The sequence below is a fragment of the Mustelus asterias genome, chromosome 7 (genome assembly GCF_964213995.1).
Source record: "Mustelus asterias chromosome 7, sMusAst1.hap1.1, whole genome shotgun sequence".
Lineage (NCBI taxonomy): Eukaryota > Metazoa > Chordata > Chondrichthyes > Carcharhiniformes > Triakidae > Mustelus > Mustelus asterias.
The window spans coordinates 83,260,486-83,273,390 of NC_135807.1; the positions used below are offsets into that span (position 1 = coordinate 83,260,486).

General features: G+C 39.5%; 1 protein-coding gene across 1 annotated transcript in view; it reads left to right on the forward strand.

Moving 5' to 3' along the window:
- LOC144496129 (uncharacterized) overlaps positions 1–12,905 on the forward strand; it is a 287,585-nt gene that overhangs the window by 157,810 nt on the left and 116,870 nt on the right. The window contains exon 12 of the mRNA XM_078217113.1: positions 8,231–8,314. Coding sequence (XP_078073239.1) covers positions 8,231–8,314 — 84 coding nt within the window. The remainder of the gene's footprint in view (positions 1–8,230; positions 8,315–12,905) is intronic.

The following is a 12,905-nucleotide window of genomic DNA, read 5'->3' on the forward strand; positions in this document are numbered from 1 at the left end:
GTTTCCACGACGTGGTTGTGAATTATATCATTTTTTCCCATCGAAGATGCCCTGTTTTATTGACTGTCTGTCCTCTCGACTTCTGTTAGTTCTGACATTAGCATATATATGTCTTCCTCAATGGTACAATTGTCTCTACTGTTTCCTATTAGCAGGATTTTTGGTCTGAGTACACATGCTAATCTCATTATTGGAATTTACATCCTGTAAAATACTTTTTGAAATGCTGGTGGCCTCTGACCTTGTTATGGAACTCTCATCTGTGCACCTTTTGAAATGCTGGTGGCTGGCACATTCATTAAATTTTGAATGCAGGGACGCTGATTTTGAAAAGATATTCCTGAATATGGTGGGGAATATTCCTTGATCGCCTGAATATGGTTCCAGCAGCATTTATAGAGTCATAGAGGTTTACAGCATGGAAACAGGCTTTTCGGCCCAACTTGTCCATGCTGCCCTTTGTTTTTTAAACCCCTAAGCTAATCCCAATTGCCCACATTTGGCCCATACCCCACTATACCCATCTTACCCATGTACCTGACTAAATGCTTTTTAAAGGACAAAATTGTACCCGCCTCTACTACTACCTCTGACAGCTTGTTCCAGACACTCACCACCCTCTGTTTGAAAGAATTGCCCCTCTGGATACTTTTGTATCTCTCCCCTCTCACCTTAAACCTATGCCCTCTAGTTTTAGACTCCCCTACCTTTGGGAAAAGATATTGACTATCTAGCTGATCTGTGCCCCTGATTATTTTATAGACCTCTATAAGATCACCCCTCAGCTTTCTATGCTCCAAAGAAAAAAGTCTATCTAGCCTCTCCTTATAACTCAAAAACCATCAAGTCCCAGTAGCATCCTAGTAAATCTTTTCTGCACTCTTTCTAGTTTAATAATATCCTTTCTATAATAGGGTGGCCAGAACTGTACACAGTATTCCAAGTGTGGCCTTATCAATGTCTTGTACAGCTTCAACAAGACGTCCCAACTCCTGTATTCATTGTTCTGACCAATGAAACCAAGCATGCTGAATGCTGCCTTCACCACTCTGCCCACCTATGACTCCACTTTCAAGGAGCTATGAACATGTACTCCGAGATCTCTTTGTTCTGTAACTCTCCCCAAAGCCCTACCATTAACTGAGTAAGTTCTGCCCTGGTTCAATCTACCAAAATACATCACCTCCCATTTGTCTAAATTAAACTCCATCTGCCATTCGTCAGCCCACTGGCCCAATTGATCAAGATCCCGTTGCAATCGGAGATAACTTTCTTTGCTATCCACTACACCACCAATCTTGGTGTCGTCTGCAAACTTACTAACCATGCCTCCTATATTCTCATCCAAATCATTAATATAAATGACAAATAACAGTGGGCCCAGCACTGATCCCTGAGGCACACCACTGGTCACAGGCCTCCAGTTTGAAAAACAACCCTCTACAACCACCTTCAGGCTTCTGTAAAGAAGCTAATTTTGTATCCATTTAGATACCTCACCCTGCATCCCGTGAGATTTAACCTTATGCAACAATCTACCATGCGGTGCCTTGTCAAAGGCCTTGCTAAAGTCCATGTAGACAACCTCAACTGCACTGCCCTCATCTACATTCTTGGTTACCCCTTCAAAAAAACTCAATCAGATTTGTGAGACATGATTTTCCACTCACAAAGCCATGCTGACTGTCCCTTATCAGTCCTTGTGTCTCTAAATGCCTGTAGACCCTGTCTCTCAAAATACTTTCCAACAACTTACCCACCGCAGATGTGAGGCTCACTGGCCTGTAGTTCCCAGGCTTTTCCCTGCAGCCCTTTTTAAACAAAGGCACAACATTTGCCACCCTCCAATCTTCAGGCACCTCACCCGTGACTATCGATGATTCAAATATCTCTGCTAGGGGACCCGCAATTTCCTCCCTGGCCTCCCACAATGTCCTGGGATACACTTCTTCAAGTCCTGGGGATTTATCTACCTTGATGCGCTTTAAGACTTCCAGCACCTTTTTCTCTGTAATATGTACACCCCTCAAGACACCACTATTTATTTCCCCAAGTTCCCTAACACCCATGTTTTTCTCAACAGTAAATACCGATGAGAAATATTCATTTCGGATCTCACCCATCTCTTGTAGATCTGCACATAGATGACCTTAGAACATAGAACATAGAACATTACAGCACAGAACAGGCCCTTCGGCCCACGATGTTGTGCCGACCTTCATCTGAAACCAAGATCAAGCTATCCCACTCCCTACCATCCTGGTGTGCTCCATGTGCCTATCCAATAACCGCTTAAATGTTCCTAAAGTGTCTGACTCCACTATCACTGCAGGCAGTCCATTCCACACCCCAACCACTCTCTGCGTGAAGAACCTACCTCTGATATCCTTCCTATATCTCCCACCATGAACCCTATAGTTATGCCCCCTTGTAATAGCTCCATCCACCCGAGGAAATAGTCTTTGAACGTTCACTCGATCTATCCCCTTCATCATTTTATAAACCTCTATTAAGTCTCCCCTCAATCTCCTCCGCTCCAGAGAGAACAGCCCCAGCTCCCTCAACCTTTCCTCATAAGACCGACACTCCAAACCAGGCAGCATCCTGGTAAATCTCCTCTGCACTCTTTCCAGCGCTTCCACATCCTTCTTATAGTGAGGTGACCAGAACTGCACGCAATATTCCAAATGCGGTCTCACCAAGGTCCTGTACAGTTGCAGCATAACCCCACGGCTCTTAAACTCCAACCCCCTGTTAATAAAAGCTAACACACTATATGCCTTCTTCACAGCTCTATCCTTGTTGATCCTTAAGAGGCCCTACTCTCTCCCTTGTTACTCTTTAGCCCTTTATGTATTTGTAGAAGCTCTTTGGATTCTCCTTTGCCTTATCTGCCAAAACAATCCCGTGTCTCCTTTTTGCCCTCCTGATTTCTCTCTTAACTCTACTCCTACACCCCCTATACTCTTCAAGGGATTCACTTGATCCCAGCTGCCTATGCATGCCATGTGCCTCCTTCTTCTTCTTGACCAGGGCCTCAATATCCCGAATCATCCAGGGTTTCCAACTTCTGCTAGCCTTGCCTTTCACTCTAAGAGGAATGTGCTTAATTTGAGAAGCTCAACATCATCCAGGACACAGGAGCCCTTTTGATTGGCACTTGACCCACTACCTTAAAAACGCTATCCCTCCATTGAGCACGGAGTGGCAAGATGCATTGCAGCAACTCAACAAAACTTCTTTGACAGCACCTTCCCAATCTGCACCTAGAAGAACAGGGCAGCAAGCACAGAGGGATATCACCCAAATTCCTCTCCAAGTCAAACATCATCAAACATTAGTAAAATGCTTGCGTTTAAATTTAATATCCATAAATGTATTGTACAATAACAAATAAACTATCTGTTTTTGGCTTTGGTGAAATGTGTTTTCTTCATTTATTCCATGTTGTTTAGGCCTTTATCTGGGAGTAAACTTTAATTCTTTTTCTGCGACTATTGGCAATAGTTTCATTGCATCCAGAAGTTCTAAAACCATGCTTAGATAATTAGTACAGGGTCCTTTACTAGTCAATGCCTCAAAATAATGTAGGTAGGAGAGGGAATAAAATTTAATTTTGGTGCAAAACATGATAGCAGATGGGGCTATCTTTTATATACTCCATCTGATTTTGCTCTCCATCGATTTCAGGGGTAATATAACTTAAGTGAATCCCTTTCTATTCCCGACTGCAATCACTCCTATTTCCTCCATCCCCTGTTCCTGTTATGTCCGCTGCTAATTTATCTTCACACAACCACATCATTTGCTGCACCCACTGATAGCCACTGCTTCACCTGCTCACTTCGATCTAGGTTTTAATCTATTTCTTCTTTGAATTGCCTCTCATGCCCTCTATCCTTTGTGCCTCCTTGCCCTGATGTCATCCATCTGCCCTTTATCTTCCCATCCACTCTGTTTTCACCTGCTTTCCTGAGGGCAGATGTTGTGAGGCCAGAGGTTCCTTCAGCATAGTTCCTTTCTTCCCCCAGCTCCCTGTTTTTCTGTTTGCCTCAGATGAGGAAAGAAACTTTGCCTGCTACTGTTTATGCCATTTTGAGCTTGGTTTTAACTCCCAGGAGGAATGCAGCAGAGGGAGTGGTTAGTCCATCTGGGAGAGAATGAATTTGGAGGGAATCTCTCATGCCAAGGATTGAGAGTCTTTCAACTTTATAAAAGTGATCTCTAGTAATCTTCAATTACCAAATATTGCCCCAAAAAAGGTAAAATATCATGATCAAATATCTCTCAGCTTATCACTGGGACATTTGGATAGCTGAAATGATTTATCTCGTGAGTAACAAGTTTATCTAGTGAATAGTTGAACCATGCAAACCAGGAAGGTGCAGCACCTGATCGTGCAATAAAGGAAATGTTAGCTCACTTCACAATGCTCAATTCTCACGCCAGAAGACCAGAGCAGAATACCAGGGAATCAAACCCAGGGAAACATAAGCAAATAGGGGTCAATGTCAAATTAGTAAATGAATTTCAACAAGAAAGAGGGTACAATAATTTGAAAAAGTTCTCATCTCAAGAATAATGATAATCAGATAATCTATTTAACAACATAGACATGATTCCAGTACATAGTTTCTTAGCCACAAACAGAATTAATCTCTAGATTTAATCTCTGGTCTGTACTGAGTTAGCTGATCTCCACTGTAGTGGCATTTGGTCTAATGCATTTGGCTAGATGGACTACAGGCTGCCTTGAGAGAAAATAATTGGCCAGAATTCTTTTTCCTGCTCATTTTCTGACTCCTGCTGGAAATGTCTTTTTCATGAGGACAGAATCGGATTTATCTTTTAGTCTCACATCACCACTGTTGCTCAATGGTTTGCATTGTAGAGTGGCTGCTGTCTTGGAACCGTATCCTAAACATTGATAAGGAAGGGGGAGGAGAAAATTAATGTACCGGATTGACAAATCAGTGTAAAAAAAATTCAACCAATTTTCACAGAACGGTGGTTGACTTTTATTAAAGGTGTGAATAAGGAAGGATAAAAACAAATTACTATGGATGCTGGAATCTGAAACCAAAAAAGAAAATGCTGGAAAATCTCAGCAGGTCTGGCAGCATCTGTAAGGAGAGAAAAGAGCTGACATTTTGAGTCCAGCTAGCTTTGACAAAGGGTCACCTGGACGCAACGTCAGTTCTTTTTTCTCTTTACAGATGCTGCCAGACCTGCTGAGATTTTCCAGCATTTTCTCTTTTGGTTGTGAATAAGTAAGTAATGATTTACTCCCAAATTTGAGAAAATATACTTGAAAATTTGAATCATTATCTTATGAAAACTCAAGTGCATGGCTGCTTGTGCATGTGTTTATGTGCTTTGCTGCTGCCATGGTTGCGATGAGCAGGCAGTTGTAGATGGGATTTTCTTCAGAAAAAGAAACATGCTGCGTAGTTTAGCTTTTTTTTATAGGAGGGACCCGGATCATCTTCAGGTGTTGCTGAGGTTCGTATTCTTTATGCTGCTTTAAATGTCAGTCTTCATTTCTAGTTGGGTACGACATGGGACAGCCATGCACTGCCAAAATTACCACACTAATTGTCCCCTAGGTAATAAGATCATCAATCAAAAGTTGACTCGGGTCACACATCAAGGCATTGTTTACTAAAGGCAATGTCAAAGCTGTTTCCCTCTGCATAATCACCAGCTGTGTATTATCCCAGCATCATAGGGTAAAGCAAGTGGTTAGTTTTACTTTGAAACTTTATAGGATTTAAGTGAGAAAATGATGTTGTCCATGAACTGTGCAAATAGTTAAATACACTTTTTAATACAAAAAAAACCATAATTGTGTTTTTGTGTTTAGCTAATACACGAGACATTTTTGCTGATTTTCTCCAAATCACTTAAACTTTTAGTGATCCAAAATTTTCCCTTAGATTTTCTCTTAAAAAAACAAAATGGAAAAGAACAGATTTTTTAGAAGGCAATACATACTGATTTTAGACATTGTTTATACATCTTGCTCACTGAATTGACACTGAAGGTTCCCATATAAAAGGGAAGCACCATGCTATGCATAGGATTGTCTGTTCATTGGTCACTTAGGCCAGGATTTCATAATCATTGTGCGGGGAGCTGGTAAAATGTCCCAGGAGCTACCCTGAGGTACTCCCAATGTAATCCAGCTGCTGGCCCATTTTTCTAAAATTTGCATAATGAAATAGCTAATTGATGACCATTTTCCCAGGTTGTCAGGATTTAGCTGGTGGCGCCCAGTTTCTCCCCCCCCCCCCCCCCCCCCCCCAAATATGGGCGCTATCAAAACTAGAAGCTCCATGGCACAATGAAAGGGCTCCTGCTGACAAAAGCCATTCAGGTAACCCTGCGTTGTTGCTGGAGGGGTTTCCTCTCCGATCACTTGGGCTTGGTCACCTGGTTCGGCGCATCCCCTTCACCTCAACTTGATAGCACCAGCTCATTCTGCTTCCGACCTCAGCAGCGGCCATTCTTGGTGGCAGTGCCAAGAATGTCGTGCTACTAGTGTTCTGGGCTCGTAGTGTTGAGAACCAGTCCATTGTGATTAATTGGATGGAAGGCCTTGTGGCAAACTCTTAATTGTCTGCCACCGGAAAGGTTGTCACCATGCTAACCTTAGTCTTTTTGAAATGCAATTGTCTCATTAAAAACTAAACAGTCCGAACACTTATAGAGCAATCACTTTCTCGATTTAGGTCATTTATTCATGCATAACTAAAATTGTATGTAATTCAGTGCTTGCTTATTGTGATCAATTTGACCATAGTTATTTTGGTTTAAAACTGTAACTTTTAAATCTTGTGCTGTTATCTATATGTGGTCACATATTTTTATGCAAATTGATTTTGTGTGCAGACTTTAAAATATATTTGATTACAGTATCTCCAAAATATTATCTGCTTTACAACGCAATGAACATTTTAAATCTTCTTTTCAAGAAGATGTTTGGATTCTATAAAATAGAGAGGGGGAAGAGAGCAAGTCAACCCTCAGTTGTATCACAGATTATTGAAGATGAAATATGTTTTCGTTTTGTCTTTTTAGACAATTTATCAAAAAGAGGAAAGATAGTGTTTCTTTAGACATATTACTTTCATACTATCATATTTCATGCAGGGAACATAAATTCTGTTGAGGAAATAGTTTATAAATGTGTATAATAATTCACTGATCTCAAAAAACAAAATTTAACCATTTTTGTCACGATTTGTTATTTCCAATATATTAAGATTTCCCATGTATTATGTAAAATTATTCAGGTGTTTACAAGAAAGCAATTTTTGAAATACAAAGGGTGTAGAATTAGTTTCTAATGTAGATTGTTAAAAATTGCATATATTTATGAGGTGACCTTGATGTTTATGTAGGCCTCGAAAGAAATTATTCAACTGGATCAGCTGAAAAATAATAAATAAAAGGACATGCATTTGAATTTATGAAAATTATAGACTCTGAGGAGTATTAAAAGATGGTTTGCAAATTAATGAGGGAAGACTTGAGGTAATTAAATCTTGATGCACAATTATGAGCACATTTCAGAACATAGCTTAAAATGTGATATGGAATTAAAAGGACAGTCTCCAAAAACTTACATGACGCTCTGTCATCTGAGACTATACTTCATGAGTGCAGGGTGAAGGTCAAGGAGCTATCTAAACTCCATCAATCCTATGGACAGTTACAAATGACCTTTCACTTTCCATAAGGCATTCAATATTCGGAATTGTAGGGATACATTTTTCTGTGTTTAGAAAATGGAGAAATAAAAGCCTTTCATGCCACTAAAGGTGCAGTTATTGTAGGATCTTCTAAATGGTGCATTCATCCTGTGCGCTGCTAGAAACTAATATCTAATTTACACCGACTGAGTCACAATCTGAAAAATTGCATTTCTACATTTGTTAGTGAAACCATAGGTAAACTTTCAGCATATAGAGTGGGTTATTAGTCACCGCATCAGATGTCTTATCATTCTGAATAGGAACAGGCAATTTGTGCATTTTTATGTCTATCTTGAATTGATACATTGGAAAATAAAAATGCAGCCCATTGTCCAACAGTTAATTATTTTCATTATTTGTACAGAAAAAAGTATAGCATTGTAGTAGGTAAAGCTGAGCCAGGAGTTTGTTGATCAGCATAGTAAAGATTGCAAAAGAAATACTATGCTCTTATCATCTTTTTTGCTTTACAGATTCATCAAAAAGAAAACAAATTGTGTGTCTTGCAAAAAGAGCTAGTGGCAGCCCAAACACAATACTCTGCCTGTTATGAGGAGGTAATAATTTTCTAAATAAATAAACTTTGGAACTTTTGTTTCTCATGCATCATCTGGTATAATCAGATATAACAGTTTGCACAGTTGGGCCGCGTTGGTACTAATGAAAACATCTATCCCTTGAATCAGGGATATTATCCATCAACTTAACACCAGTCCAGATTTTGCTGGAGCAGAACATCTCAACAGTATACACTACTAGTTAGGCTGTGCATATTTTAGGTTTTAAATGTTTTTACTCAAAACGTTGCTCGAACCATGAGCTGATAATGGTCCAGCAAACACAACAGGGCATCTGGGAATTTGAAGGACAATGGGGCAAACAATGTGTCTCTTTAACCAACGGGAATTAAACAAGAGGAAAGACTGAGAAGGAAAATGAATTAGCATGGCTGAATTCAATGTCAAATCAGGCACATAAAGAGAGAGATGGAAAGACTGTGTTATGAGAGAGAGAGAAATTTAAAGAAAGAAAATAGAAATTTAAAACTTAAAAGTTCCTAAAACAATTCATAATAGTTAGGTGCATTGGCTGTGCTAAATTCTCCCTCACTCTACCCGAACAGGCACCGGAGTGTGTGACTAGGGGATTTTCACAGTAACTTCATTGCAGTGTTAATGTAAGCCTACTTGTGACAATAATAAATAAACTTTTAACTTAATATGAATGTATGAGACTCCATATTGAAAATAATTTTCTGGGCAAGAGAGGCTGTTTGGAAGTCATTAACAATTATCACATCATTGCTAGGATACTCATACTGTTAATTGCTAGATTTACTGTTCTTTGGAAGATTAATGGGGAAGTAATATGATAATAATGGGGAATTCAAGAGTGAGATGCTGATTTTGCAAAGCTTATACTGAAGCAGTGCAAACCAGCCTGCAACTTGTGGTGATTTGCAATTCTTCCTCATCACAAGTTGTTAGCCTATTTGTGCATTACTGACTGTGTTCAATTATTCTTGTAGCAACATCTGGGCCATCTATCTCATTATGTCTTGTATGCGTATATTTGTCAATGTACAGTGAACCATGTTTGAAATATAGGAAGCCTAAATGATTGTTCGTGATCCTTGAGTGGTGGGAACAGGTAAAATGTTACTTCATTTTATAATGTATGCCCATCTAAATTTGTATAATTAGGTCACAATATATATTATGCTTATTGCATGAACATGTTTCTAGGCTAATTAAAATAGACTACTGAGAAGGTGATTTTCAGTTTCTTTGGATATATCTATTTGAAATCCATCAATACACAAATCCCCGGATTTTGAGCACGCGCTGCCATTTCCACAGATGTAGAGTGCATGCCCAAAATTGTCCCCAAGTTTGCTTTATTTTAAAGAAAAGTATGTCATTCTTTTCTAGCCTCCAATCTGCTTTTTCTCTTGCAGCTTTTCTTGCTGCTTACTGTGTTTATAAACAAACAATCACAGCATTTCAAAAGTTACTCAGTGTGAAGCATTCTGAGACATTTCAAACTGATGAGATACTAAAATTCTAAAATTTAATAATTATTGTTTCATTCCTATTTTAATAACTGTGATGAACTTTCTTCTTTTGATCTTCCAAAACTTAAATGCATCATCACAAATGTTTTTACTTTCTTGTGCATGTAACTTTATTGAATTGAATATTGAATTGGATTCTAATTGCACTGTCTCCCACTCCAATTCATTATTTCCCAAACTAGAAGGATGAAATTAGTCTTGGGTGAGATGCACTATGCTTGATTTTCCTTTATAATGACTGAGTCAGTGGACATGGTATAGTACAAGCTTGTGCCTGTTTTATGCAACCAGTCAGGACCAATTGCACCCTCCATCAATCCTTCCTTTCCTCAGCAACGAGGCCTATAAAATCATAGAATAGAATGGTTTCAGAAGGTGGCCATTTGGCCCGTTGTATCTGTGCTGACCCTCTGAAGGAGCAATTCATCTTGTGCTTTTTCCTTGTAATCCTGCAATTTTTTTTATTTTCAGATAATGATCAAATTCCTTTTTGCAAACATCAGTTGAATCTGCCTCCATCACTCTCAGATAATTCATTCCAGATCCTAACCACTCACTGCATGTCATGTCACCATTGCTTCTTTTGCCAATTTGCTTAAATGTGCCCTCAGTCCTTCCACCAATTGGAACATTTTTTTCCTTTCTACTCTGCCCAGGTCCCTGATGATTTTGGTGTGTCTGGGTGTGTGGGCAGGGGCACAGTAGGGTGCTGAGAGCAGCACCCCCATGTTGAGCTGGCTAATTTGGCAATCAAGTTGTTTCTGGACTTGACCTTGGCTGCAATTGTTTTCAGGTGTTCCCGGAAGGTCAGTGTCCAATCTAGGGTCACTCTAAGGTGAGTTGGGTGGTGTTTTAACTTGTATCTGTTCATTTGGATGTTGAACTCTTTATTGGCCTTTGCACTGTGAAGATGGAATAAGCTGGATACTGTTTTTGCAGGGCTTGGCTTAAGTTGCCATGTGTTGCAGTATTGGTCAAGTTTTGACAAGCTCTTGTTTATGGTCTGGTCCAAGAGGTTGAAGTCTGGGGCTTGAGTTGCGAGGCACATGTCATCAGCGTATTTTAATTTCCGGACAAAAACAAAGTGCTGGAAAATCTCAGCAGGTCTGACAGAACTATGGAGAAGGAATAGAGCTAATGTTTCAAGTCTGGACGACTCTTTGTCAGAGTGGGAGGTAGTCTTTCGAAGATAACTTGTATACAAGTTGAACAGGGTTGGAGCCAGTATTGAGCCTTGGGGAGTCCATTGGTTTGGACTCCATGTGCTTTTTGCCTGTCCAAGGTGAACTCTGTACAATTGAAAGATAATCTCCCTGCTTTTATATTGAATTCCCCTTGCAATAAATAATAATATTCTATTAGCTTTCCTAATTACTTGCTGTATCTGCAACCTTTTGTGATTCCTGCACTAGTATGCCCAGATCCCTCTGAATGTCAGAGCTGTGCAATCTCTCACCATTTAAATAATTTTTTTATTAGTACTGCCAAAAGTAGACAATTCCACATTTTTCCACATTATACTCCATTTGCCAGATCTTTGCTCACTCACTTAACCTATGTCCCCTTGATTTATAGCCTCTGTATGTCCTCTCCACAACATACTTTCCCAACTTCCTTTGTATCGTAAGCAATTTAGCAACCATACTTCTGTCCCCATGTCGTAGTCATATATGAGTTGTTAAATATTGAGGCCCTAGCACTAATCCCTGTGACACACCAATCATTACATCCTGCCAACCAGAAAAAGACACACTTATAGCTGTCTTCTGTTTCCTGTTAGCTAGCCAACCTTCTATCCATGCCAAAATGTTACCCCCTACAGCATGAGCATGACATTTTCTACAATAACCTTTGTGGCACCTTGTTAAATGTCCTCTGGAAGTCTAAGTACAGTACATCCACTGGTTCCTCTTATCTGATTCCACCAAAGAACTATCCATTTCATGAGTAACCATTGATTTGACAATTCAGGCAAATTTAGTACTTAAGCAAGTGGTCTTAAAAGTAGTGGATGCATTGGTGGTCGTCATCCTAGATTCTATAGATTCTGGCATAGTTCCTACAGATTGGAGAGTAGCTAATATAATCCCACTATTTAAAAAGGGAGGTAGAGAGAAAACAGTGAATTATAGACCAGTCAGGCTTATGTTGGTAGTGAGAAAATTCTAGTCTATTATCAAAGATTTTATTGCAGGGTAGTTGGTAAACCGTGGTAGAATCGGACAGAGTTAACATAGATTTATGAAAGGAAAGTCATGCTTGACTAATCTACTGGAATTCTTTGAGGATGTAACTAGTCGGCTTGATGATGGGAGAACCAGTAGATGTGGTTTATTTGGACACACAGAAGGTTTTTGCCAAAGTCCCACATAAAAGATTAGCATGAATAATTAAAGTGTATGCGATTGGGGGTAGTGTATTGAAACTGATAGAAAAATGGTTGGCAGACAGGAAACGAAGAGTAGGAATAAATGGATAATTTTCCAAATGGCAGGCAGTGACTAGTGGGGTACCGCAAGGATCGGTGCTAGGACCTCTGCTGTTCACTTTTAGATGAGGGAACTAAATGTAATATCTCAAAATTTGAAGATAACACAAAGCTGGTGGGAGGGTGACAGATGGATAACGTCAACATGAGAAAGTAAGAAATAGGAGCAGGAGAGACTATGCGGCCCATCGAACCTGCTCTGCCATTTACAGGAAATGTGAATCAATCGTGGCTAACATAACAAAGGAAGTTGAAGATTGTGTTAGATCAAAGAAGAGGCTTATAAAGTTGCCAAAATAGTAGTAAAACTGAGAATTGGGAGCATTTTAGAATTCAGTAAAGAAGGACCAAGAAACCGATAAAGAATGGGAAAATAAATATGAATGTAAACTGGCATGAAACATAAAAATGGACTGTAAAAGCTTCTCTAGGTGTATAAAAAGGAAAGGTCAGCCCAGACAAATGTGGGTCCATTAGAGGCTGAGACAGGAGAATTTATAACGGGGAATAGGGAAATGGCAGAGAAGCTTAATAATTACTTTGTGCCTGTGTTCATGTAGGACCTTACAGAAAATCTTCCAGAAAT